Genomic DNA, 25778 nt, shown 5'->3' with positions numbered 1-25778 from the left:
TAGTCAATCTAATCTAAAGTAAGCTAGCTTAACCTAACCTGACTTCATGCAACCAAATGAAGCCAAGCGCAACCTAATGCAGCATAATCCAACATAACCTAGCGTAACCTAACGGAATCCAGCCTAACGAAATCTAATGAAAACTTGCTTAATGAAGAAGAATATTTGATTCAGCAAATGTATGAATCCCTCCTTGTTATTGTAATGTCTGTTAAGTGCAAAATTATGTCGTAAAAGGTAAATTTATGTTTTCCACTCAAGAGGCATTGGTAGTTTTGGAACAGATTACTTCAGTGGACCAGTGAGTCACACGTATATGCTCACCTATTTGTGGTTGCAGAGGTCTATTCACACCTCCTGGCCCCGCGTCTTTGCTGGTCACTACTAGGTCCAATCTTTCCCTGCTCCATGAGCTTTGTTGTATTTCTTCTTAAAGCTATCTATAGATCCTGCCTCCATACATCAATCTCCAGATTGTTCCACTGCCTGACACCTCTAACTGTGTCACCTGTGACTCATCTGAGTTTTCAACTCCAAGTTGTGACCTCTTGTTGCTGTGCTTTATCTCTGAAACATCCTGTCCCTATCCACCGTATCAATTCCTCTCAGTGTTTTATAAGTTGTTATCAACCCCCCCTCCTATACCTCCTCTCCTCTAGTGCCATTAGGTTGATTTATCTTAACCTCTCCTCGTAGGACATATCCCTTACCTCCGGCACTAGTCTTGTTACAAACCTTTACATTTTATCCTATTTCTTGACGTGCTTGGCCAGGTGTGGGTTCCAGGCTTGTAGCCTGTCCAGGTCTCTTTGCAGTCCTGCCTGATCCTCGACCGATTTGATTCTCCTCATTAACTTTACATCATCTGCAAACAAGGACACTTCTGAGTCTATCCCTTCCGAAAGGCCTTTTACATATACCAAAAACAGTACAACCCCTGTGGGATCCCGCTTGTCACAGGCACCCATTCTGACACTTCATCACGTACCATGACTCGTTGTTGCCTCCCCGTCAGGTATTGTCTGATCCATTGCAATGCCTTTCCTATTATGTGTGCCTGATCCTCTAGCTTTTGCATTAGCCTCGTGTGAGAAACTGTGTCGAAGGCCTTCTTGCAGTCCAAGAAAATGCAGTCTATCCACCCCTCTCTCTCTTGTCTTCTGTCACCTTATCATAAAACTCCAATAGGTTTGTGACACAACATTTCCCTTTCCTGAAATCGTGCTGGTTGTCGATTATACGCCTGATTTTTTCCAGGTGCTCCACCACTCTCCTCTTGATGATTTCCTCCATGACTTTGCATACTATACACGTTACTGACACAGGTCTGTAGTTTAATGCCTCGTGTCTGTCTCCTTTTTTAAAAATTGGGACTACATTTGCCATCTTCCATACCTCAGGTAGTTGCCCAGTTTCAATGGATGTGTTGAAGATCTTCGTTAGTAGCACACACAGCATCTCTGCTCCTTCTCTAAGGGCCGACGCAGAGAAGTCTGATCCCACCGCCTTTGAGGTATCAAGTTCACATAGCAGCTTCTTCACCTCCTCCTCGGTTATGTGTACCTCATCCAGCACTTTTTGCTGTACCACCCTGTTCTGATTTCCTGGAGTCCTACCTGTTTCCACTGTAAATACTTCTTTAAATATCATGTTGAGCTCCTCACATACCTCTTGGTCGTTTCTTGTGAACTTCCCATCATCCTTCTTTAGTCTGATTACCTGGTCCTTGACTGTTGTTTTCCTCCTCGGGTCAGACTTGACTATCGATGCTATGTTATTTTCGTATTGTCGCTGAGCCTCCCTTCTTATCTGTACTCACCTAGTTGAGGTTGCGGGGGTCGAGCCGAGCTCCTGGTCCCGTGTGTGTGTGTGTGTGTGTGTGTGTGTGTGTGTGCGTGTGTGTGTGTGTGTGTGTGTGTGTGTGTGCGTGTGTGTGTGTGTGTGTGTGTGTGTGTATGTGTATGCATGTGTATGTGTGTGTGTGTGTGTGTGTGTGTGTGTGTGTATGTGTGTGTGTATGTGTATGCATGTGTATGCATGTGTATGTGTGTGTGTGTGTGTGTGTGTGTGTGTGTGTGTGTGTGTGTGTGTGTGACTATATGTGGGTTTATTTAGTGTCTGAAAAGTAGGTGAGATTGTGTGTTGTGGTGTATGGGTGTGTATGTGGAGTTTGCAGTGCTCCTTTACCTGGCTTACCCCACATCCTCCTGTGACCTGACCCACACCTACCTACTACTTTGCGTCCTCTATATTTTTACTTCTCCCTAGTCTAATAGACTCCTGTCTCGCCTTGTTCCATAAATTACCAATTACTATTCATTATTTAGTACTTGATAGTCTGTTCTTTAACACAATCAGCTTGGCGGTTAATTGGAAACCCAAACTCTCGCCCAACAACAACGCTTAGGTGAATACTTGCAATGCAGCCTGTAGCAGCCTGTAGATTGTTCAGCTCGATGTGATGTCCTGGCGTAGATCCACCTCCATTTCTTCTCAATATACACTGTATTTCTTTCACTGGTCACAAATTTGTTTCACTTTATCTTTCTTGGGTGACACGTGGCAGCGTCGCCTGGAGCACACTAAGCCTGCCCACTCTGGCTGCACCACAAGTATCACTTTTTAGATCACTTATAAAATTGTGGCTCTCCTCACACTTGTGTGGCTCAGGGCAAATTGTAAATCGCTTTAAGGATTGTTCACTACCCTGACACACTAGTGACCTTTGCAGTACACTTCGGTAGCCCTCAAAAACACTTATATTCGCGCGCGCGTGTGTACATGCCCGCATTCTTGTGTGGGAAAGTTCTGCTTGCTTAGTCACTTAATCTTTACATCGATATTACAACAGTAAATATGCAAACTGGTGCCTCCACAGACACTAGAAGTGGTAGTAAGCAGTGGTGGGAGCGTCTAGTACTGGGAGGATGGTTGGTGATGGTGCTAGTATTATCACGCAGTTACTCCGGGATGCTCACCTCCTTTCTAGCAGTGAGGTACATACCACAACCCTTCCAGACCCTGAGAGACCTGCTTGACGACTCTCACACAGCTATGGTCTTCGAGGCCGACAGCTACTTCATGCAGTATATTCAAGTGAGTTACACTGGGTTTCGAGGAATATATCAAATTCACATCTTTTATATTGCTAAATTTACAGTATAGTGTGTCAAGAATATTTTTGTTTAGCAAGGGAGATGCAGGGTTGTATAAATGAATTTGTTTTTTCTGAGTAGATAACTTGCTTAAAAATAGATCTACTCGAGAACATTTCATTAATCTCCTCACTGAGATGTGCACAATAAAATGTCATTCCTCAGTCTAAATGCTTTTAGAAAGTACTTTAACAATATATCTGGTAGCCATAAATCAAAATTCAGAAACCGGTGATGTAGTCTTCCTCAGATGAGAAGAGAGTTATGAAAATAGATAGATATATGGAGAAGCGTTTCCCGTGTCTTATAATTCCAGCTTCCAATGCACACAGAAGATATATTAATTTCTCAAAACCTTCAGTAGGAAGAAACACTTTTGCTCATCTTCCTCTAGAGACCCTAGAGCAATCGTTTAACCCTCACTAGAAATCAATGAGCACGAGATCAACACATTCACTTGCTTTAGCTCAGTTCAGTAAAGAAAAAGCACCTGCAGTTAAATTCAAAACTCTCAAAAGGCCAAAGAGTAATCGATCAACATCCTTCACAGGCACATGATTTGTAAAGCATCACCAATCACTTCCTCAGGAAGTAAAATTTGGCCAACTCGAGAATCTAACACTCAGAAAATTAAGACGGTGCAAAAACACCATTATAAATTTGTCATAGACAAAAACGTTAGAGTAAAAAGTGTTTTCATTATTTTAAAATTTTCTTTTTCTCAATTATAGTTTGCTGTTTTTATAAGAAAATAGCAGTCACGTGTTTGCCAGAGTTACCAGATTTGCACAGCATATGAATCGAAATAAAATTGGGCTAATTTACATTTAGTCTAACAGTAATCATAACCTTCGGCTAAACACGAAACATTGGCCATAGTTTGAATTATATTATTTATCATAATTTCCTGAATTTAAATAATAGAATGGCGAACTAGTGCCTACACATCCCAAAACTCAAAATATTTTCTATCGTAATATTCACTTTTGTTAAAGGTGTGAAGGTGAACAAGAAACATTCTCCAGTCATCAAACAGAAACCAATGCCCAATATCTGTTTATTTAAATTGGCATTTTAGGGGCAAAATCACCAGGGTTCCACTCAGCTTATGATGGTTACGTTAAGTTATGCTGTAAAAATATGTAATACTTATATCAGATGAAATTTTAATAATATACACTTGATTAATGTGACTCTGATGGGTTAGTATTATACCTCTTAAAGAATATCTTATTAATTCACATACAATTTTTAAATTGCACCAAAGTGGTTGGGCCACTTACCTTTTATATCCTACCTCTCCCCCCCCTCCCACCCTTTTCCAATGTTATATTTCCATCCTTACCCATCCTTCTTCCTTACCCATCTTACCAAAGCTCTGGTCATCAGAAGCGAAAACACTTGATTAAAATATTCAAAATTTACAAAATTCGTATAACAACATCGTAGTATAGATAAATTGTTCAGAGAACCATCAAGTTGATAACTCTTGGGTATCTTTACCGAGGAAACTTTTGGCCACACAATGGCTTCATCAGTCATATACGAAGAAGAATGATTAAGATCAAAAGGAGTTTGAGGAAATCAGTCCCTTAGCCTGGAATCGATGTAATCAGTCCATCAGTCTTTAAAAGATTGATCAGTCTTGAAAAGATTCATGGACTGATTACATCGACTCCAGGATGAGGGACTGATTACCTCAACCTTCTTTTGATCATCATCTTTGTATAGGACTGATGAAGCCACTGTGTGGCGCAACGTTTCTTCAATAAATATATCTAAGTGCTGCACATGTGTCTGATTTATCAATAACGTAGTATTAATCCGTTGTGTTGTTTTACAGTCTGTGCAGTCAGGGATATATCATGAAGTAATGGAGTCTCAAAAGAATGGGAGACTGATGTTTGCGATGACAACTGAGTACCTGCAGGTGGGAAAAACAATAGCAAAAAAAGGTGGCCAGGCGTTGCTGATCGAGGACCTCACCAGCAAGGTCGTCATGACGGAATACTTCTCTCTCACAGGTCCTCCCACGAACTTATCATGCTAACATTTTATATTTCCGGGAAATATTTTTCCCGATTTTAATCATAAGATAACTCAGTGAGTTTTTTTTTTTTTTTTAATTTGTTTGGACTTTCCATCCTGCAAGCAACTATCGATCTGAATCCGCTGTAATTTCGTATTGCAGCCAAATATTACCGATCAAGATCTGACTGATGAGTAGCTAAATTCACAAATGGTCACGTGGGAACCAATATTCCAATTTCTCTAATGAGAAATTGCTAATTTGCGTCTACACAATTAAAACTGAATTCAAATATTTAACATATATTTGAAGCTTCTTAAAAACATATTTTTCTAGCAATGGTTCGAAAAATAACCAACTTTTTAAACGCTTTTGGCCAATTAACACCAAAATACTCCAGTAAGAGCTCAAATATTCATCGAAGTTCTATTAACGTGTGTTGAAAATTTAATACAAAGTTCACTAATAACAATAAAAATTCGAACCTTCCTCTAAATAGAGTCCATAAAATGCAGCTAACGAAAAGATGCACTTTCAAGTTTTTGTAGGAAAAGGCACTCAGAAGAGACTAAGTCAGTCGCTCCACTCCAGCAGACTAGCCAGTGATGCTCTCACATTTGCATACGAAATAAATATATAAATAGCCGAGCGATGACGCTGGTTTTTAAAATACTTTAGTAACCGAAGAAACATGAGACTGATTATCAGGGAAAATTCGTTCCCCGTTATGTCATGGAAACCAATAGTCTTATATTGAAGGAACATTAGAACAAATTACAGAATGTAGCATTAAGAAAATAGGAAAAGCGGATTCTTTGTTGTGAATTCAGCTTGATATCCACTGAGTTCAATAGAGGAAAATCGCCAAGAGTTACGTTTGTAGCAAACAACAAAATTCAACATTTTACAAAATGGCCGCCGTCCAGATAATCTGCCAAATATCTTTTTACCCAATCTTCATTATTACATAGAACACAGAGATGTTCTTGATGTCTAGATCTGTGTTTATGAGCCCGGGAAAGTAAATGAAACATTGTCAAGATAAATCTAATATGCTCGAAATTTTATTATCCCAATACTGTTATAGCGCTTTCTTATGCTTATAATAATCTGTTTTCCAAGAGAGTTGAATTGGAATTTGTTCAATTAGAGTGTTATTCATACTGTTAGATTGTTATTAAAGTTTAGATAATGAAGACTCTTTTTTTTCGAGTTTCTGCCCATGTTTTGAAACAACATGAACTCAATTAAGCCATCTTGAAAGTAATATTATGTCTTTATTAACATCAGCACAACCTTCTAAGTTTCATGTGTCAAGACAGATCAGTGTATCAGTCCTTATTGCCCTGGAGAGAGTCACTCTGTTACTCGCGGTATTATTATTATAATCAAGGGGGAAGCGCTAAACCCGGAGGATTATACAGCGCCTGGGGGGGGGGATGTGGAAGGCATTCAGGCTTAATTCGGGGAACTGGAGCACAGATCCAATTCCCTAAATCAAGAGCCCCTCACCAACATCAAGGAACCTTCCTTGAGGGGTTACTCGCGGTAGTTACTTGATCTCGTCCTCTCCTCTGGTGTATTGCCTTCCCTCTCTACTGTCTCTAAACCACTAGTTTCAATTGCACAATAATAAATGATTTACACGTATGGATAATTTCTCATTTTTGTTATTTCTCATTCTTTTACCCGCCCTTCTATTCACATTACATTCTTTTCTCATCCTCCTGATTTCTCTACAATTGATTAATTACAATTCATTGTCATTTGGCTTTTTCCACAGCTGCACTCATCATCCCTTAGACCTAAGGGTAACATTTTCAGAAATGTGTTTCGTGAAGGTTTCCAGACTGCGCTCGTAGGATCGTTAGTGTTACACCTTTGCTATACAGTGGACCCCCGGTTAACGAACTTTTTTCATTCCAGAAGTATGTTCAGGTGCCAGTACTGACCGAATTTTTTCCCATAAGGAATATTGTGAAGTAGATTAGTCCATTTCAGACCCTCAAACATACACGTACAAACGCACTTACATAAATACACTTACATAATTGGTCGCATTTGGAGGTGATCGTTAAGCGGGGGTCCACTGTATACTGTTTCCTAAATTACGAGCAGCCAAAACAGATTGTGCGTAGCATAATACGGACGAAATGAACTTGTTGGCATGCTTTTGCGTCCACCATAAATTCCACTACCTCTATGTGCAAAATCTGGAGTATGAAAATTAGCAGGCAAGTATATTCCTGACACTCTTCTAGTCCTTACTATTGTGGGTTTAAAGAAGCAGACCCTGCCGAAGGAGTCGAGCTTAACATAGTTCGTATTTCCCAGGTCTTAATTTACCCCTCTTTCGCCATTTGAAACCCGAGTGGGAGATCTCCCCTCTGTTATTTACTTTTCATACCGATGAACAGTACAACGTTTCCTGACAGTTTCGCTGACTTCCATCAACACTGCCTGCGTGCTGACTTGCGACAGCCACACCTGATGATATACTCATCTATGCGCTGCAACACAATCACACCGCGATTGTAATCACACCTTTTTAACCAAATATGGCCCGAAGATATTTTGCCTCTAAATGGAAAACTGCTGTAGCGTTCCATTGTTGCAAGCCAGATTACACGAGAACATGATCCATCTTATTTTAGACCCATTCCTCATACTTGTGCTGTTTTTAAATTGTTACTATAGAATGCGTAATCGGTTATGGTTGTCTCTTTTAGGTATAAAAATGCTAACGAATATCTGGCGTTTCAGCATTTTATCCCAAAATCATTCCATACGCCTCCAAACCAGGCCTCGGCTTTTCCTTAATTAGGGATTTTCTTTAAGACGCTTTAAAGTTCGGAGGAATAATAATCTTCCTCTGATTTGTATAAATTAAAGGTGTGCCACAAGGCTGTGTCCCTGATACACCTTTATTTATTTCTCATAGTAATAAATGAACATAGACTGATTCTTTCGACATCATTCTTCAAAATAGACGATTTTGTCATTGTCTGTGCAGAGTGAACTGTAGCAAGAACTTTAAAACGTATTATATATCACTCAGTCAACTTGGGAATTTCACTGTCCCTTATCCGAGTATGCGCTCCGCTTAAATTTCTGGTTTTAATTTACTGTCGAATGTCAAAGCAATTTCACATCTTAAGATCCAACTGTATAATTATACTGATCTTTCTTAAAACTTAAGCCCATTTTACCTGAAGTTGAATAGGCAAACCCGGCCATGATTAGTGCTTTAAATCTGCCAGTTACTCCTAATAAACTCACTGTTATTCACCGTAAGGGATTAACTTTATGCCTAGTAGCTTGTTAGTCATCCCCTGTGGAAAGACTATATGCAGATGCAAACTTCCGTTCCTGCAGGATCGACGCGATACCCATTGCTTCCATGATTTGATGATCTTCATACATATGAAATGATTACAGATATTCTGAAAATGTAAGTCATTTAATCGTCGACCCACATATGTTAAAACTCTTTAGCCTTTGTGAGGCTTGGTCTCAGACCGGGCAGCGGTGGCGTTGAACCGCGAATTCCTCTCCAGGTAAACTCCAGGTAAACCTCTGCCAAAGTCTCAATTTTTTCTATAAATTTATGCTCTCTCCATATCGTACTCTTCCTTCCAGTTATTAAACTTTGCTCCTCCTAACTCTCTTGACCGGAAGCCGACATATTTGCTGCGTACTCCCGCTCAGTCGTCCTAGAACACATTCAGTCACATTCTCATTCAATTACGTTCAATTCTCACATTCTCACGTAGCTCCAAATTCTCAAATGGAGTAATATATGTAGAGTAAATATGCATACATGCCCCAGCTACAGCAACCTATACTTACAAGGTTTTGTTTTTACAATGATCAAAACCCAGAAAAAAGCATGGACGCTGTTTTGTTTACATATTTATGCTTGCTCAGTCTCCTAAGTGGTGTCCCCATATCCGTTCTCACATTAAAGCATTGTCTCATATTTATGTATTTTTATAGTTATTGGGTTAATGTTTTGGAATAATTAGATAAATTTGGGTAACTGATGATAATCAAATCTAAAATCAGTAGTATTTCGCTGCTGCGTGATCCGAGAAAGGTGTCTCTGTATTGTACAACCCCAGCACCTCCGTGCTTGAATGCATACGATAGGAATAGTTATAATACAGTTAAATATTAGCATTAAAGAGTGAACAAACCAGAGGAGGTATTCACAAGTCATCATATGGAAAATAATAATCCAGCTTCCTATATGAAAAAAAAAAAATAGCACATGCATAGACCAAAGCTAATTCAAACTTGCAACTACGTAACATAAGCTATGAAGCTCAACCGAAGAGGCATTTTCTTGTTATCTCAGAGATATTAGTATCATAAAATACAAAGCACACTACATTTGAAGCCGCTCAGAAGTTTTATTATCAAGTTATATGCGTTGAAGGGATAAAGCTAATATTTCATAAAGTCAGTTATATATAGTTTTCGTTTCGGCGATATTGATTTTCGTAGATTTATGGCAAAAACAAATTTTCACGTTGCTTATTAGGTGAGTATAGACCTCACTGTATATTTTATTGCTCATTTATTTTTTGGGGATTAACGCATTTTGTTAGTTTAATGGCAACTGAATTATTTAAAAACCAAGCGAAGTTGAAAGTCAATAAAACTAACAAACTAACTATTCTCGACAGGTCGGTGTGACTTTTATCAGTCGAGGGAATATTTGCTAGCAGCGTTTCTCTCCATGATCGGACAGAAGGACAATCCACTTGTGCCTGCCATGAATAACAGGTATATCAATGGTGTATAATGCCTACAACATTATGAATTAGACGTAACACCTGGGTATCTTTATTCTGTAATTAGTACCTCAGCCTAGATTCTTGATGAATCTATAGCACAGGTAGCGAGACAGAGATATATACAGGAGCCAAGCGAGTTGAAGGTATTGTCACAGGCAGGCGGGATTCCCCAATAATAATAATAATAATAATAATAATAATAATAATAATAATAATAATAATAATATCTTAATTTATACAAGTACATGTACAAGGTGTACAGGTCTAGCTGACATCAGTGGCATATTTCGGGAAGATTTGGTCAGTTTTGTCCCAGGATGCGACCCACACCAGTCAACTAGAACCCAGGTACCTATTTTACTGATGTGTGAACATGGACAGGTGTCTCATGCAAACTTGTACACGTCCTAATGTTTTCAGCCGTACCGGGAAACGACTCCGGAACCTCATTGTGTGAACTGAGTGCACTAGCAATCCAGCTATGGGACACACAAATATATTTTTCCTTGCTGGGAATCGAACCTAGAGTGGGCCAGCTTTAGTAAGTTGCAATCATGGGATCTTGGTACAGAGGACATCACAATTAATACCACAGGCCCATCTCTAGGGTAGCAAGCAGTTGTGATCATGGAATCTTGATACAGACGTCTTCATAATTTGAATGATCTACTACTGGGAAATCCTGCCTACTAGTGACAATACCTTCATCTGATTCCCAGTATAAAAGCCCACGTCTTGCTGCGGGTGCTTCAGATTCGTCACGACTACTATTATGAACACCTGCCCTAGGCCGAGGAAATGATTACTTATTAAGTCTTCTGTATTGTATTGATAAAGCGATTCGTTGGCGAAACGTCTGCAGAATAAAAATACCCAGATGTTATACATGTAACCGCAGCTCATATATTTACCTTCCCCAAAATACCGTTTGCCAACAAGTACTCTGAGAAATGCAACAGATTGTCTTACTACGGGGTCTGGGAAGACGAATGGAGGGCTCACTGATGATCTCCTGGCGGTATTTTGAAGACAGCGTGATCACTGGCTTATCATCTGCACTGAGCTGTTTACTTCATGATGTCTTTGTCCAGAAGGACGAGCTAGCGTCCAGCATGCCCCGAACTAGACTTTCTTGTGTGATGTGCTAGCTTCCACAATTTACCTAATCTCATTACTTAATACAACCTAATATTACATAATATTTAAGGTCTAAAACTACCATATTAATCCTAATATTATTTACTAGCAATTTAAACCTATCTAATTCATTCCTAAACGTAAATCTATCAATTAATATGTTTAATCATACGATTTCTCTGCTGGTATTGTTGTTTGGGTGGGTGTTAAGGGTTCCTGAGACTGCCGCATCAACTAATTTACAAACGAATACGACGGAGGAATTTTTATTTCAAATTTACACATCCTCCCGCCGGCAATGGTAGTTGCTGAGTCTACATAAAATTCACCTCGCGCAAGCCCCCACCGCGGGCCCTGGACACGAGTGGTGTCCGGCCACTCTCGTCAAAGAGACACTGGTCTAACTTCGCTTGTCCAGTTTCTATCGTGTGACTTTTTAGAGGTGGAGACTTGTCGATTTCGACAGTCTTCACACCATTTATTTTAATTTTCTCCTTTTTCAAATGTCTAGCTTTGTCTGATTGGCTTCATGCTTTCCCATCTAGCAGTCCATATGCCCAGGTAGCCTTCCTTCCCAGTGATGCAAGATTTCTTGGCTCAACTGACCATTTATTTCTCCTTGGAGGTACCCCATAAAACCGTTTCTCCAAGGTGGTTGAGTGTCCGTCACTCCCTGGATGTTTCGGCTTACCTGATAGTTCATCATGTGTTCTAATACTCATTATTACTACGTTACCTGCTATCATGGTTTCGGCTTCCAATCCTCTCTGGTGTTGCAGGGAATTCGGGTGGAATCTTGTTGCCACCGATGATATATCGAACTGAGGATCTGTATAAACCGATTCCTTCCCCCTTTGTTGGGTAGAGGCAGGTTTGACTGCCTTAAACACGTGCACCATTACACGTGTCATCCTACTCGCACCGAGCATCTGGATTCCCGTTCTTTAATTCAGACCAATCACAAGCCTTCCCTGAGTCGCTTCAGATAAGTGGTGATGGCGTGTGCCGGCTTCCCATTGGTTGAGAGAACAAAATGTAAACACTTCTGGCTTGGCGTCACCCAGAGTGGGTTTTTTTCCATCTAGTGTCACTAATATACTCTTGGATTTTACCCTCTACAATGTCGGTAAGTACTGATTGTTGTGTTTAGTGTGTACATCTGTGTGAAGCATAATGTGAGTGTAGCAGGCAGTTGAAAAAAGTGCAACAAAAGAAGGACAGTCAGGACTGCCTCTGCCCGAGTAGGGACATAGTTCACTTTCAGTAAAATAAATATTTATAAAAAAATTCTACTGCATATATGAATTCGGTAGTGGTCTGGATGTATACAGAACGTTTTTATTGTCCTTCCAGATCAATGAGAAATTGTTTTATGGGGAGCCCTCCGACACTAGGTCAAAATATGTTTGCATTTTGGATGACAGTGACTCAGAACCAGAGGTAGATGACCCTGAATTGCTTGATAGTGGTGATGAATACTTGCCACTGGGTGCAGAGGTGTCAAGTGATGAGGAAGAAAGGCCAGCCAAAAAGCAGAAAGTCAAGAAAAAGAGAGGCATTACGATCGAGGAGTACCCTGATGAGGAACATACTTATGACGATCTTGCTCTTCAAGTTGAACCTAAGTGGTCCCAGGTTGACCTCCAAAATGACCCTTTGCTTCATAGACTTCCATTCTAGCAATTAGTAATATACAATGATTGCTCTTCCTCATGAATCTCAGGAATATGGGACTTGAAAGTTTTATCCCTTTGCAATGTGTCCTTGTTGCTATTTCTTTCATTTTTATATTTTTCTAATACTTACATTTAGATTATGCTGCTCAGTTTTGGTCCCCTTACTACAGGATGGACATAGACTCATTAGAGAACATACAGAGAAGAATGACTAAAATGATTTACTGTGTAAGGAACCTCCCGTATGAAGATAGACTTAAAGCCTTAAATCTCCACTCTCTGGAGAGGCGTAGAATAAGGGGAGATATCATTGAAGTGTATAAGTGGATGACGGGCATAAACAAGGGAGACATTAATAAAGTACTGAGGGTGTCGAACCAGGTAAGAACCAGGAATAATGGATTTAAGTTGGATAAATTTAGATTTAGAAAGGACATAGGTAAGTACTGGTTTTCTAACAGAGTTGTAGATGCGTGGAACAGTCTTCCCAGTGGGGTGATAGAGGCTAGGACCTTGGATAGCTTTAAGAAGAGACTGGACAAATATATGAGTGGGAGGGGCTGGGTTTGATTGGTGTTAAGGGGTACGGGAGTTATTTCTTGAGTAGCTTTAGGTAGATGTCGTTTTGATAAGGACCTGCCTCGTATGGGCCAGTAGGCCTTCTGCAGTGTTCCTACATTCTTATGTTCTTAAAATGCTTTGATACAAGTTCCATTGATGTTTTTGATATTGTATGTTTGTATAATAAATTTTAAAAATAGATATTGGGAGTTTTATTAACAATTGCAAGTTTACAGCATTCAAATTTATACTCCCTATTTCGGGCATGGGCGAGTTTAACTGCCTTTCACAAATTAGCAATTGCTCGGAAACTAACCATCAGAATTCCATTTATATGGCCTCATTCATCTTATATTGAGTTACTCTATCCACTCTAAAGGAGTTAAGTGTGAAATTCCATTATATCAGACATTGCCTGACAAAGGGTTAATGTTCGTCATGTGGACGTGAAGTCATCTTTCTGGTCGGCTCCCTCCAGAATACCCACATTTCTGATTGTGTCAGTCGTAATATCCTGGTCTGCCTGTTTTACGCCAAACAACTTCATTCACTCGGCTGCTGGTTGCAGGAGGGCCTCTGGCAGTAATTGCCATAGATAGCGTCTTGACTACCAAAGCTGTAAGGATTCTTCAATGTCCATCTAATTTAACAGTGACATCTACAATATCGTAAGTCTTGGGAGAGGCCTGTCTTATAGCCTCTCCCAATGCCATAGTAACTCTGCTGTGACCTTCAAATTTAATTAGACCACCAACTTCTCTGTTATCATAGACATTATTGCTCCTGAGCCAAAGAATAATAGAGTTGTTCCAGACCTTTCCCCGTTCACAACCTATGCAAAGGCAGTAGCTATGGCAGCACAACCTGTGTAACCCCCTCTCAGACTAGAGACACTCATTACGTTGGCTGCCACTGTAGGCACAGGCGCTCTATCCTATCTATCACTGAAACACATCCCTACTAGCCCGCAGTATGATGCCTGCCTCTGCGGAAGTTACAGCACTCCTAAAGATGTTTCCAGCAATCTTCTGCCTCGTGTTCCCCACAACCCTTTAAGCATAGCTGTAACTCTTTTAGTCTCTGTTCCCTACTGCTCGGTGCTGTATAATTAGAGGTTCTGTTTAGAGGCTTTTACACTAGACATTTCTTGGTCATGGTACACTCTTATGGGCTTGAGATTCATCTCCCGAGTTTTTAGAGTAATTATCTGTTTTATTATAGGGTGGTGACACTTCTCTCTCACCTATAATCAGATGAGCACGAGATCTAGCCCATCATTGATTCGTTATATCGTAAATTGGTTCGTCTGGCATTTCAGATGCAACTCATGTATTGTAGTGCTAGCTTGTTTCCTTTGAATTGTCTGGCTAACAATCCTTTCTGAATAATCCCAATCATACAAGTCGCTATGGTTGTTTGTCAAACTCATAAACTCAATACAGAACTTCTCTAAGCTTCGACGGTCGTGACGACAAATCTCCAAGTTCAATAACCGATACCATATGGCTATCTTTATTTCCTCTGCATTCCCAGACATGTTTTTTTAATTAGTTCTTGGTATACTTGTAATCATGACTGGTGATTGGGTAGCACCTGATTAATTCTAGGACTTTGCCCTTAAGCTGGGATTGCAAATACTACTATAGTTTTACGAGTCCGACAAATCATTCCTGTCGTCTGTCTGGGTCTTAAACCGATCCCAAAATGAGATGTATCCTGTTAAAGTACCATCAGACGTTGGTAAATTGGATGGTGGCAACCTAGGCAACATACTGACTGGAGTCTGGCTGCCTGTACCTCCAGTCATATTGGTGACTTTACCTGGTATATCAGCCTGAGATGAGACAGTGCTACTTACAATGTCTCATCTCTGCTGTACACTCAGCCTTTGCACCTTCGTATTCATCACGAGCTCCCAACAATATCCTCAGACTCGTTTACCTTATAGGATTGTGATTCATAGGTGAGATATGCTGCCTCAAAAACCTTTATCCTTTCCTCTAAAAGCTTCAGGCAGCTTTGTAGATCTTCACAATCCACATTCACGTTATGACCAATCTCTTGGCACTCATCACGTGCTTTGTTTAAGCGTCACTTATGCACTGCCATAGATCACTTTAGTTTCATTAGAGGTGAAGCAGTTGGTACTTGATTTTATTCCATGATCGTACTTGATTTTCTTCTGTGGTCGTACTTGATTTATTCCCATAGTTGTGTTTTAGAGTGCGACACTAATTCGTACTTTAATTAGCCCACCCAACAGCACGATATGAAGTTAGATATGAACAGATGCGTCTCGACACTCTTCGATGAGTGTAACGATTTTCTTTGTCAAATACTCACTCGACTCTTCATCAAAATGTACACCGTCAGCCTCCAAACCTAACTGAAACGGTTTACCACGCAAATTTACAAAGTGGATGCAATCAATATGATTGCCTTTCTTCAATAGCCTACAATTTATACTTCGAGCAATTTGGTTGTAATCATTGGCCGTGATTTTGTACTTACCTCCTGGTCGTGGAAACCTGTGTTCTACCAGGATGATCGTTATTCTAGAGCTGCAGTGATCATGAAAGGACTTTGCCAGTTGCTTGTGCGAGATGCTAGCTACCACAATTTACCTAATCTCATTACTTAATACAACTTAATATTACCTAATATTAAGGTCTAAGGCTACCATATTAATCCTAATATTATTTACTAACAGTTTAAGCATACCTAATTCATTCTTAAATGTAAGTTTATCTTAGTATATTTAATCTTACGATTTCTCTGCTGGTGTCGTTGTTTGAGTGGGTGTTAAGGGTTCCTGTGTCTGCAGCATCAACTTATTTACAAAAGAATCCAATGGTGGAATTTTTGGTCTCAATAAATTTCCACATGGGGGCTAGGATGTAGATCTTGATCCTAGGAATTGCAGTATGGGTGAAGAGGGCACATGTAAAGTTAGTGTGAAATCCATGCTCTACTGAAATGGCAGCTGTGAAATGAGAGCAGTGAAATGACAGCTGTGAAATGACATCTGTGAGATGAGGGAGAATGAATAAGTTGTTCTTCTCTGGGTAGTCACGTTGTTAAAATTTAATGCTTAAGTTGTTAGGTAAGACGCATATGCAACAGTTAGGTATCTTTATTTCGAAATAAAGATACCTAACTGTTGCATATGTGTCTTACCTAACAACCTGTCGGTATTTCATACCATTTTAATGTTCAATGCTTAAGTTATATTCTATTATTTACTTGCCAATCTTTGAATTTTACAACACACAGAATCAAGTTGGTGACAGAAGCTGGTCTATATGACTACTGGATGAAGCAACTCAGTATCAACTCCACCAGATGTGAACGACCTCCCACCAGGATCACTGTCAAAACAACTCTCTCCCTCGCTAACCTCTGGGTAAAGACAAACATAAATAACATAAAATAATTTTGTAATGAGGAGCTAAATCAGTCTGTTAATTCATGACAGACTAACAAATTTTTATTGAAAAATTGGATAACCTATTGGTTCGTCCTACACAATTATTAAATATTGATATTGTAATGATCCAGAGTTAACCGTAGCATGGTCTGGCTTTATTACAATCAGTACAGTAGTTGGATTTGGCAAAGGCATATGATAAGATGCATAGGGAAGCGATGTGGTAGATGTTGCAAGTGTATGGAACTGGTGGTAGTTTACTGAAATCAGTTAAGAGTTTTTACGAGGATAATGAGGCTTAGGTTAGGGTATGTAGGAGAAAGGGAGGTTATTCACAATGGTTGTTAAATATATTTATAGATGTTTAATATAATTATAGGTATTTAACATAATTACAGATTTTTAATGTAATTATAGATGTTTAATATAATATAATGTAGATGTTTAATATACTTACAAATGTTTTATATATTTATAGTGACTACAGGGGTGTTGACAAAAGGTGTGGGATTGGAAGGTGGAGAATCTAACAAAGTGGGAGTTGTCACAGTTGCATTTTGCTGATGACACTGTTGTTTTAGGATATTACGAAAAAAAGTTGCAAAAGTTGTTGCACAAGTTTGGGAGGGTATGTAAAAATGTAAAAGAGTGAAATTCAAAGTGAACATAGGAAACAGAGAGGTGATGAGGGTAACAAAAAATTTAGATAATGAAAGATTGGATAACCCATACTCAATATTCCTGCTCCATCTCCTTGGATCAAGATTTACTATCCAGTTCCTTTGATCAATTTTTGGGTCTCTCATATGGGTGGTGCTCATACGTATGCAGGTCTAAACAAGGTGGGTGTGACGTCACTGACTGCTGAGTAAACACAGGTGGGGTGTGACGTCACTGACTGCTGAGTAAACACAGGTGGGGTGTGACGTCACTGACTGCTGAGTAAACACAGGTGGGGTGTGACGTCACTGACGGCTGAGTAAACACAGGTGGGGTGTGACGTCACTGACGGCTGAGTAAACACAGGTGGGGTGTGACGTCACTGACGGCTGAGTAAACATAGGTGGGGTGTGACGTCACTGACGGCTGAGTAAACACAGGTGGGGTGTGACGTCACTGACTGCTGAGTAAACACAGGTGGGGTGTGACGTCACTGACTGCTGAGTAAACACAGGTGGGGTGTGACGTCACTGACTGCTGAGTAAACACAGGTGGGGTGTGACGTCACTGACTGCTGAGTAAACACAGGTGGGGTGTGACGTCACTGACTGCTGAGTAAACACAGGTGGGGTGTGACGTCACTGACTGCTGAGTAAACACAGGTGGGGTGTGACGTCACTGACTGCTGAGTAAACACAGGTGGGCTGTGACGTCACATAACCGCCCATGACCTCACTCGGGGTACAACAGGTTATATCAAGTAATATCAAGCTGGGTCACTCTGTGTCCTTTCATTAGGTTAAATGAACTAAGAATGTAAGATAAATCATGTCGAGCAAACATTAGCTAAACTGCAGGATAATATTAATACACAATTTTTTTCATCTAGTTTTTATTTGTTATGGATATTCAATACAAATTTCTGATAAGACAATTTTTCGTTAATACACTTTATTTCATATAAAACATATGGGAAATATTACATTTTCTCCAGCTCAACAACTCATTACATTTACTCCAGTTCAACAGAGAGAAAACATTACATTTTTCTCTAGTTCAATGACAGCAATCCACATTTTTTTTCTTTTTTTACACAATACGACAAAAGATTCACTTGTCACGAATTAAGATTTCAGTTCACAACTTCCACTTTCTACACCTTACAACTCCCCTCAAGTCTACATTTCTGCCGATTGACATGAACTGCCTACGAGTCTTATCTGAGTCACTCCAAAGCATCGTCTAAGACTATAACCTGTTCTCTCTCTCTACCTCAACACCACCAATCAACCATAACATTGTCATAGAGAGAATTAAACTCTAGTTATATAAAATATGCACACTCAATCCATTCTTTAAAATATTCACTCTTAACTCACAATTTTTCCCGTTATTATTAATTCATCAAAAAGCCCCCCAAAAAAATATTTTTACATACCCAGCACGTCACTCATAACCTATAACGTTTCACAACACCGAAACATCTCACTATTACTTTCCTCTTGTTAACTTAAACGAACTAAAAGTGCCTCATGTTTGAACAACCGTGTTCATGACAGGTGGGGTGTGACGTCACAACCCATCCACCACCATCACCCTCACCCAATTCTTCCATAGAGAGAATTAATGCCTAGACTAATACAAGAAAAAATATATAAGTCACACACACTATTTACCCTCAATTCACTTGTCTCAATTCAAAAAAATAAAGATACAAATTTCACTCATAACTCACAATTTTCCCATTTTTCTCACTCATAACCCACAGACACCCACAACACACAACACTCGAAACAACTCACGATTTAAAACCTCTATTTCGGTATCTCTAGTTCGACAACAACACCCACATCTCTTACGATTTTATTCACAATTTTCCTTCTTCAATATAATTTTTTCTCAAATGTTTAATGGCACTAAAACATGTTTTCACTCTTAACCCAGGATAACCTAAAAAAAATTCCTTTTTGTTAAATATAACAAGACACAAATTTCACTTTTTTTCACTTGTCTCAAATAATATCCACAATTTTCCTCGTTTTACTTTTTCATCAGAAAATCACCCACAACACTTACAATTTTTCGCCAATACAAGAAAAAAAAGGCACAAGTCACACACTATTCACCCTCAATTCACCCGTCTTAATTCATCAAAAAGATACAAATTTCACGTATAACACACATTTTTTCCTCATTCGATACGATTTTTTTCTCAAATGTTTATTGTCACTAATACACAATTTCACTCTTAACCCAGAATAACCCAAAAAATCCTCAATCTCGATAAATACAACAGAAGATTCACTTGGCACAATTCTACATATTACGAATTAAGATTTCGTTAATACAACAAAATCTTTAACTCGTCTCAATTTTTATATAATAAAAAAGATTTTTTTTGCACTTATAACCCACATCACCACCAACTATAACATAATATGAGCACTATAACATATCTTGAACACATATAACTAAGACATGATATAATCACATTTTAGACACATTCCCTCAAAACATTATACTCAAGATTTAAAGTAGGTTTTGGGATAACAGAATATTTCCAAAATTACATTAGAACACTTCCAAACAACACTGATAAACCTCCAAAATAAGATTATGAATATTTCCAAATAACATTTGACATTTCTAACTCATCCACACTTACATATTTCATTAACTGAAATTACATCTCATCCCCCAAACAACTCCCTCATTCTCCAGATTTTACAACATTAGCACAGAAAAACTAATTCATACACTTATGACATGAGACATTACCAAAACTAACACACAAACACCACACTTTACTTTGAACACCTTCTAAAACACACTCATACATCATTTGAACACCACCAAATCACTCTCATACATCATATGAACAACACCCTCATACATCATATGAACAACACCCTCATACATCATATGACCAACACCCTCATACATCATATGAACAACACCCTCATACATCATATGACCAACACCCTCATACATCATATGAACAACACCCTCGTACATCATATGAACAACACCCTCATACATCATATGAACAACACCCTCATACATCATATGAACAACACCCTCATACATCATATGACCAACACCCTCATACATCATATGACCAACACCCTCATACATCATATGAACAACACCCTCATACATCATATGACCAACACCCTCATACATCATATGAACAACACCCTCATACATCATATGAACAACACCCTCATACATCATATGACCAACACCCTCATACATCATATGAACAACACCCTCATACATCATATGAACAACACCCTCATACATCATATGAACAACACCCTCATACATCATATGAACAACACCCTCATACATCATATGAACAACACTCTTATACACAACAATCTTATAGATCATTTGAACACTCAAACACCTTTGAATAGTCTCAAACATCATTTGAATACTCCCAAATAATATTTGACATCTCTAACTCATCCACACTTACACATTTCATTAACTGAAATTACATTTCATCCACCAAACTACCCCTTCATTCTCCAGACTTTACAACATTAGCACAAAAAAAACTAACTAATACACGTATGACATGCGACATTACCAAAACTAACACACAGACACCACACTTTACTTTGAACACCTTCAGAAGCACACTCTAACACCTTTGAATGCTCCTAAAACATCGTTTGATTACTTCTAAATAACATTTGAATACTCCCAAATTCTACCCACATCACATTTTCACTAACCGCAAAAAGATTCCTCTTTTTCGCTAAATACGTCGAAAGATTCACTAGTCTCAATAATATCCACAATTTTCTCCGTGTTGCTATTTCATCAGAAAATCGCCCAGAACACTAACAATTTTTTGTCAATTCAAGAATGAAGATACAAGTCCCACACTATTCACCCTCAATTCATCCATCTCAATTCAACAAAAATATACAAATTTCACTCATAATTCAAAATTTTTCCTCTTTCGATACGAATTTTTTTTCTCAGATGTTTAATGTCGCTAATACACAACTTCACTCTTAACCCAGAATAACCCAGAAATTCCTCAATTTCGATAAATACAACAAAAGATTCACTTGTCACAATTTTACATAATACGAGGTAAGATTTCGTTAATACGACAAAAGATTCACTTTGCCTCAATAATATCCATAGATCCCCCCGTTACACTATTTCATCAGAAAATCAACCACAACACTTACATTTTTTTTCACCAATACCAGGAAAAAGATACAGGTTACACACACACACACACACACACACACACACACACACACACACACACACACACACACACACACACACACACACACACACACACACACACACACATTTCTCAATAACTGTTAAGAAATATGCTCTCTCATCAACAATAACCTTCAACATCTCAATACGTAGTTAGATGTTCCAGGTTGTTGTTGATGAGAGAAAATATTTCTTAACAGTTATGGAGAAAAGTGTGTGTGTATGTGTGTGTGTGTGTGTGTGTGTGTGTGTGTGTGTGTGTGTGTGTAAAACTTGTACCTTTTTTTTCTTGTATTGGTGAAAAACATTGTGAGTGTTGTGGGTGATTTTCTGATGAAAGAGTCAAACGGGGGAAAATTGTGGATATTGTTTGAGACAAGTGAAAATTAATAGATGTTGGGGGAGTTGTGGGTTATAAGTGAAATTTGTGTCTTGTTGTATTTAACGATAAAGGGGAAATTTTTGGGGTTATCCTTGGTTAAGAGTGAAAATGTGTATTAGTGCCATTAATCATTTGAGAAAAATTTGTATCAAAAGAGGAAAAATTGTGAATAAAATGCTAAGTGATGTGGGTGTTGTTGCTGAACTAGAGATACCGAAAAGAGGTTATAAGTTGTGGGTTGTTGTGGGTGTTGTGGGTTGTGGGTGTTTGTGGGTTATGAGTGAGATAAAAACGGGAACATTGTGAGCTACGAGTGAAATTTGTATCTTTTTTGTTGAATTGAGACTAGTGAATTGAGTGTGAAAAGTATGTGTGACTCATACCTTTTTCTTGTATTAGTCTAGGCATTAATTCTCTCTATGGAAGAATTGGGTGAGGGTGATGGTGGTGGATGGGGGTGACTTGTGATGTTATCTGAGGTAACTCAGATAAGATCACATTGGCGGTGAGTGACGTCACACCCCACCTGGCATGAACACGGTTGTTCAGACATGATGCACTTTATGTTCTTTTAAGTTAAAAAGAAGAAACTAAGAGTGAGATGTTTGGGTGTTGTGAAATGTTGTTGGTTATGAGTGAGGTGTTGGGTATGTAAAAATATTTTTTTGTACTTTTTGATGACTTAATAAAACGGGAAAAATTGTGAGTTAAGAGTGAATATTTTAAAGAATGGATTGAGTGTGCATATTTTATATAACTAGGGTTTAATTCTCTCTATGACAATGTTACGGTTGATTGGTGGTGTTGAGGTAGAGAGAGAGAACAGGTTATAGTCTCAGACGATGCTTAGGAGTGACTCAGATAAGACTCGTAGGCAGTCCATGTCAATTTGCAGAACTGTAGACTTGAGGGGAGTTGTAAGGTGTAGAAAGTGGAAGTTGTGAACTGAAATCTTATTTTGTGACAATTTAATTTTTTGTCGTATCGTGTAAAAAAAAATGTAGATTTTTGTGATTGAGTTAGAGAAAAATGTAATGGTTTCTCTCTGTTGAACTGGAGAAAATGTAATGAGTTGTTTAGTTGGAGAAAATGTAATGTTTCCCATATGTTGTATATGAAATAAAATTGTATTATCAGAAATTTATCTTGCATTTTTAGTTCATTTAACTTAATGAGAGGACACAGAGTGACCCAGCTTGATATTACTTTATATAACCTGTGGTACCCCGAGACGACGGGCGGTTATCACGTGACATCTCACCCCACCTGTGTTTACTCAGCTGTCAGTGACGTCACACCAACCTTGTTTAGACCTGCATATGCATGAGCACCCCCCCATATAAATGGATAGTAAATCTTGACCCAAGGAGACGGAGCAGGAATATTGAGTATGGGTTATGTAGGTATGAGGATGTAAAGCAGGGATTTTGGGGAGATGGTAGTGAATGGTGGGAGGTGTGAGATGGAGAGGGAGATCTTGATCCGAGGAAGTGGAGGGTAATCTTGGTCCGTGAAGATGGAACATGAATATTGAGTTTGTATGTAATACCAATATCGAGAAAAATGAAATATTCGAAAAATAAATGGAAATTTGGCAACCCTGTAAAATTTTGGAAATTGGATCTTAGGGGGAGTGGGAAGGTCTTCCCATAGGAGTACCCATAGGGGCAACCTTTACCACACCTCATAGCGATATACTAAAAAATTAAATTAAAAAAAAGATCGAAAAAAAATTCGAGGAGCGGGGGCGATGGGGGGGGGCGCAGCAGAAGTCGCTGCAGAAGGTGCAGCAGGGGCGGCGCAGGTTGGCGCGGGCGCAGGCGAACGGGGCTGCGGGCGAGCGCGGGCGGGCGGGTGCAAGGCGGGCCGGGATGGATCGCGGGGCGGGCGGTCGCGGGCTTGGAAAGGAGGGGGACCGGAAGTGGGGAGGAGGGGAACGAGAAGTAACACCTAGGTGTTACTTCCGAGCCATACAGTCGCAAAGCGCACTACTTGGAAGAGGCTGAAGGCAGTAGATATGTCGTGTCTGAGGTTAATGTGTGGTTTGAATATTATGTAGAGAATTCGTGGATTGGAGACTAGGAGGCACGAGGTTACTAAAAGTAATATACAGAGGGCTGAGGAGATGTAGTTGAGGTGGTTCGGACATACAGAGAGGATGGAACAAATTAGGATGACTTGGAGTGAAGGTAGTGAAGGAAAAACTTGGCAGGGTCGACCTAGGAAAGGTTGGAGGGAGGGGGTAAAGGAGGTTTTGTGTGTGAGGGACTTGGACTTTCCAGAAAGCATTCATGAGGGTCTTAGGAGCGAGTGGAGGCAAATGATTTGTATTACTTGAAGTGCTGTTGGAGTGTGAGCATTGTAACATTTATGAAAGGATTCAGGGGAAACCGGTTAGCCGGACTTGATTCCTGGAGGTGGGTAGTATAATGCCTGCACTCTGAAGAAACTGTGGGGATATCTTGCAGTTATTAACTGTAGTGTAAGCACGCCTCTGGGGTGAATTATAATGAAAGTGTTTCCTCTTTTTCGGGTCACCCTACCTCGGTGGGAATTGTCTCAGGTTGAAAAATGGTAATAAACATGTATGAATTCTTCCTCATGTTGTGCGTTTCAGGGTATGTTTACCGTGCTGGCTGGCGGCCTGGTACTTGGTCTCGTGGTCCTGGGACTCGAAGTGTTCACATCCCGTCTGAACCAGACTCACAAGTCCTCCACTCCTGTCTTTCTCTCTTCATAATTTCAAGCAGAAGGTTCAGAAGATAGTTCACTGGCACTTGCATAGTTCGTAAACTCTCTTCCTTAATGGAAGGAATTAGTAACATTTTTTGACTCTCGATGTACATAATGCCACTTCTTCATATAATGTAAAAATACCACATTGATAAACATCAAAACGAAAAATGTGTATAAAAAGTCGGGATTGCACAGGATGTGAATATTCGCTTATTTTTACTCTCGCAGTTTTTATTTTTTTCCTTAGCACACAATAAATTAATAAATATTACTTGTTTTTTATCATGTGATCATCCTCGAATTTTGTTTCAGAAAACTACAGAACTGCATAATGTGAGAAAGCAGGAAGGTAGACTGTAGCAAACTAGATGATGTCTATCTCCAAATAGCAGAGTCTATCACCAGCCTCACACACATAAATAATTGCATAAAATCATATTATCTCAATAAGATTGCTCATTCTTACATAATTTTTAATGAACATGCACGAACACACACACACACACACACACACACTAGCTGAAGTGACAAGAAGGGCTCACTCGAGTAGAGCAAAGTTACTGGTTATGGGCGACTTCAATCACAGGAAGATTGATTGGGAAAACCTGGAGCCATATGGGGGTCCCGAAACATGGAGAGCCAAGATGATGGACGTAGTGCTGGCAAACTTCATGCACCAACATGTTAGGGACACTACCAGAGAGGGAGGGAAGGATGAACCAGCGAGACTAGACCTTGTGTTCACCCTGAGTAACTCAGACATTGAGCACATCACATATAAAAGACCCCTTGGAGCTAGTGACTACGTGGTTATGAGTTTTGAATACATCGTGGAGCTAAAAGTGGAGAGGGTAACAGGAGTAGAAAGGTAAAAGCCTAACTATAAAAGGGGAGACTACACAGGAATGAAGACCTTCCTGCAGGAGGTTAAGTGGGAACAGGAGTTGGTAGGAAAATCAGTA

At 39.4% G+C, this 25778-nt stretch overlaps 1 protein-coding gene across 1 annotated transcript in view; it reads left to right on the top strand.

Moving 5' to 3' along the window:
- Positions 1-24820, top strand: part of LOC128696576 (glutamate receptor 4-like) — a 74482-nt gene extending 49662 nt beyond the window's left edge. Inside the window, exons 13-17 of the mRNA XM_053787898.2 lie at positions 2879-3096; positions 4999-5179; positions 9873-9972; positions 16631-16760; positions 24698-24820. Of these exons, the coding sequence (XP_053643873.2) occupies positions 2879-3096; positions 4999-5179; positions 9873-9972; positions 16631-16760; positions 24698-24820 (752 nt within the window). The remainder of the gene's footprint in view (positions 1-2878; positions 3097-4998; positions 5180-9872; positions 9973-16630; positions 16761-24697) is intronic.
- The last annotated feature ends 958 nt before the right edge of the window (positions 24821-25778 follow it).

The sequence above is a fragment of the Cherax quadricarinatus genome, chromosome 47 (assembly GCF_038502225.1).
Source record: "Cherax quadricarinatus isolate ZL_2023a chromosome 47, ASM3850222v1, whole genome shotgun sequence".
Taxonomy (NCBI): domain Eukaryota; kingdom Metazoa; phylum Arthropoda; class Malacostraca; order Decapoda; family Parastacidae; genus Cherax; species Cherax quadricarinatus.
This window is presented reverse-complemented; position numbering and strand designations above follow the sequence as displayed.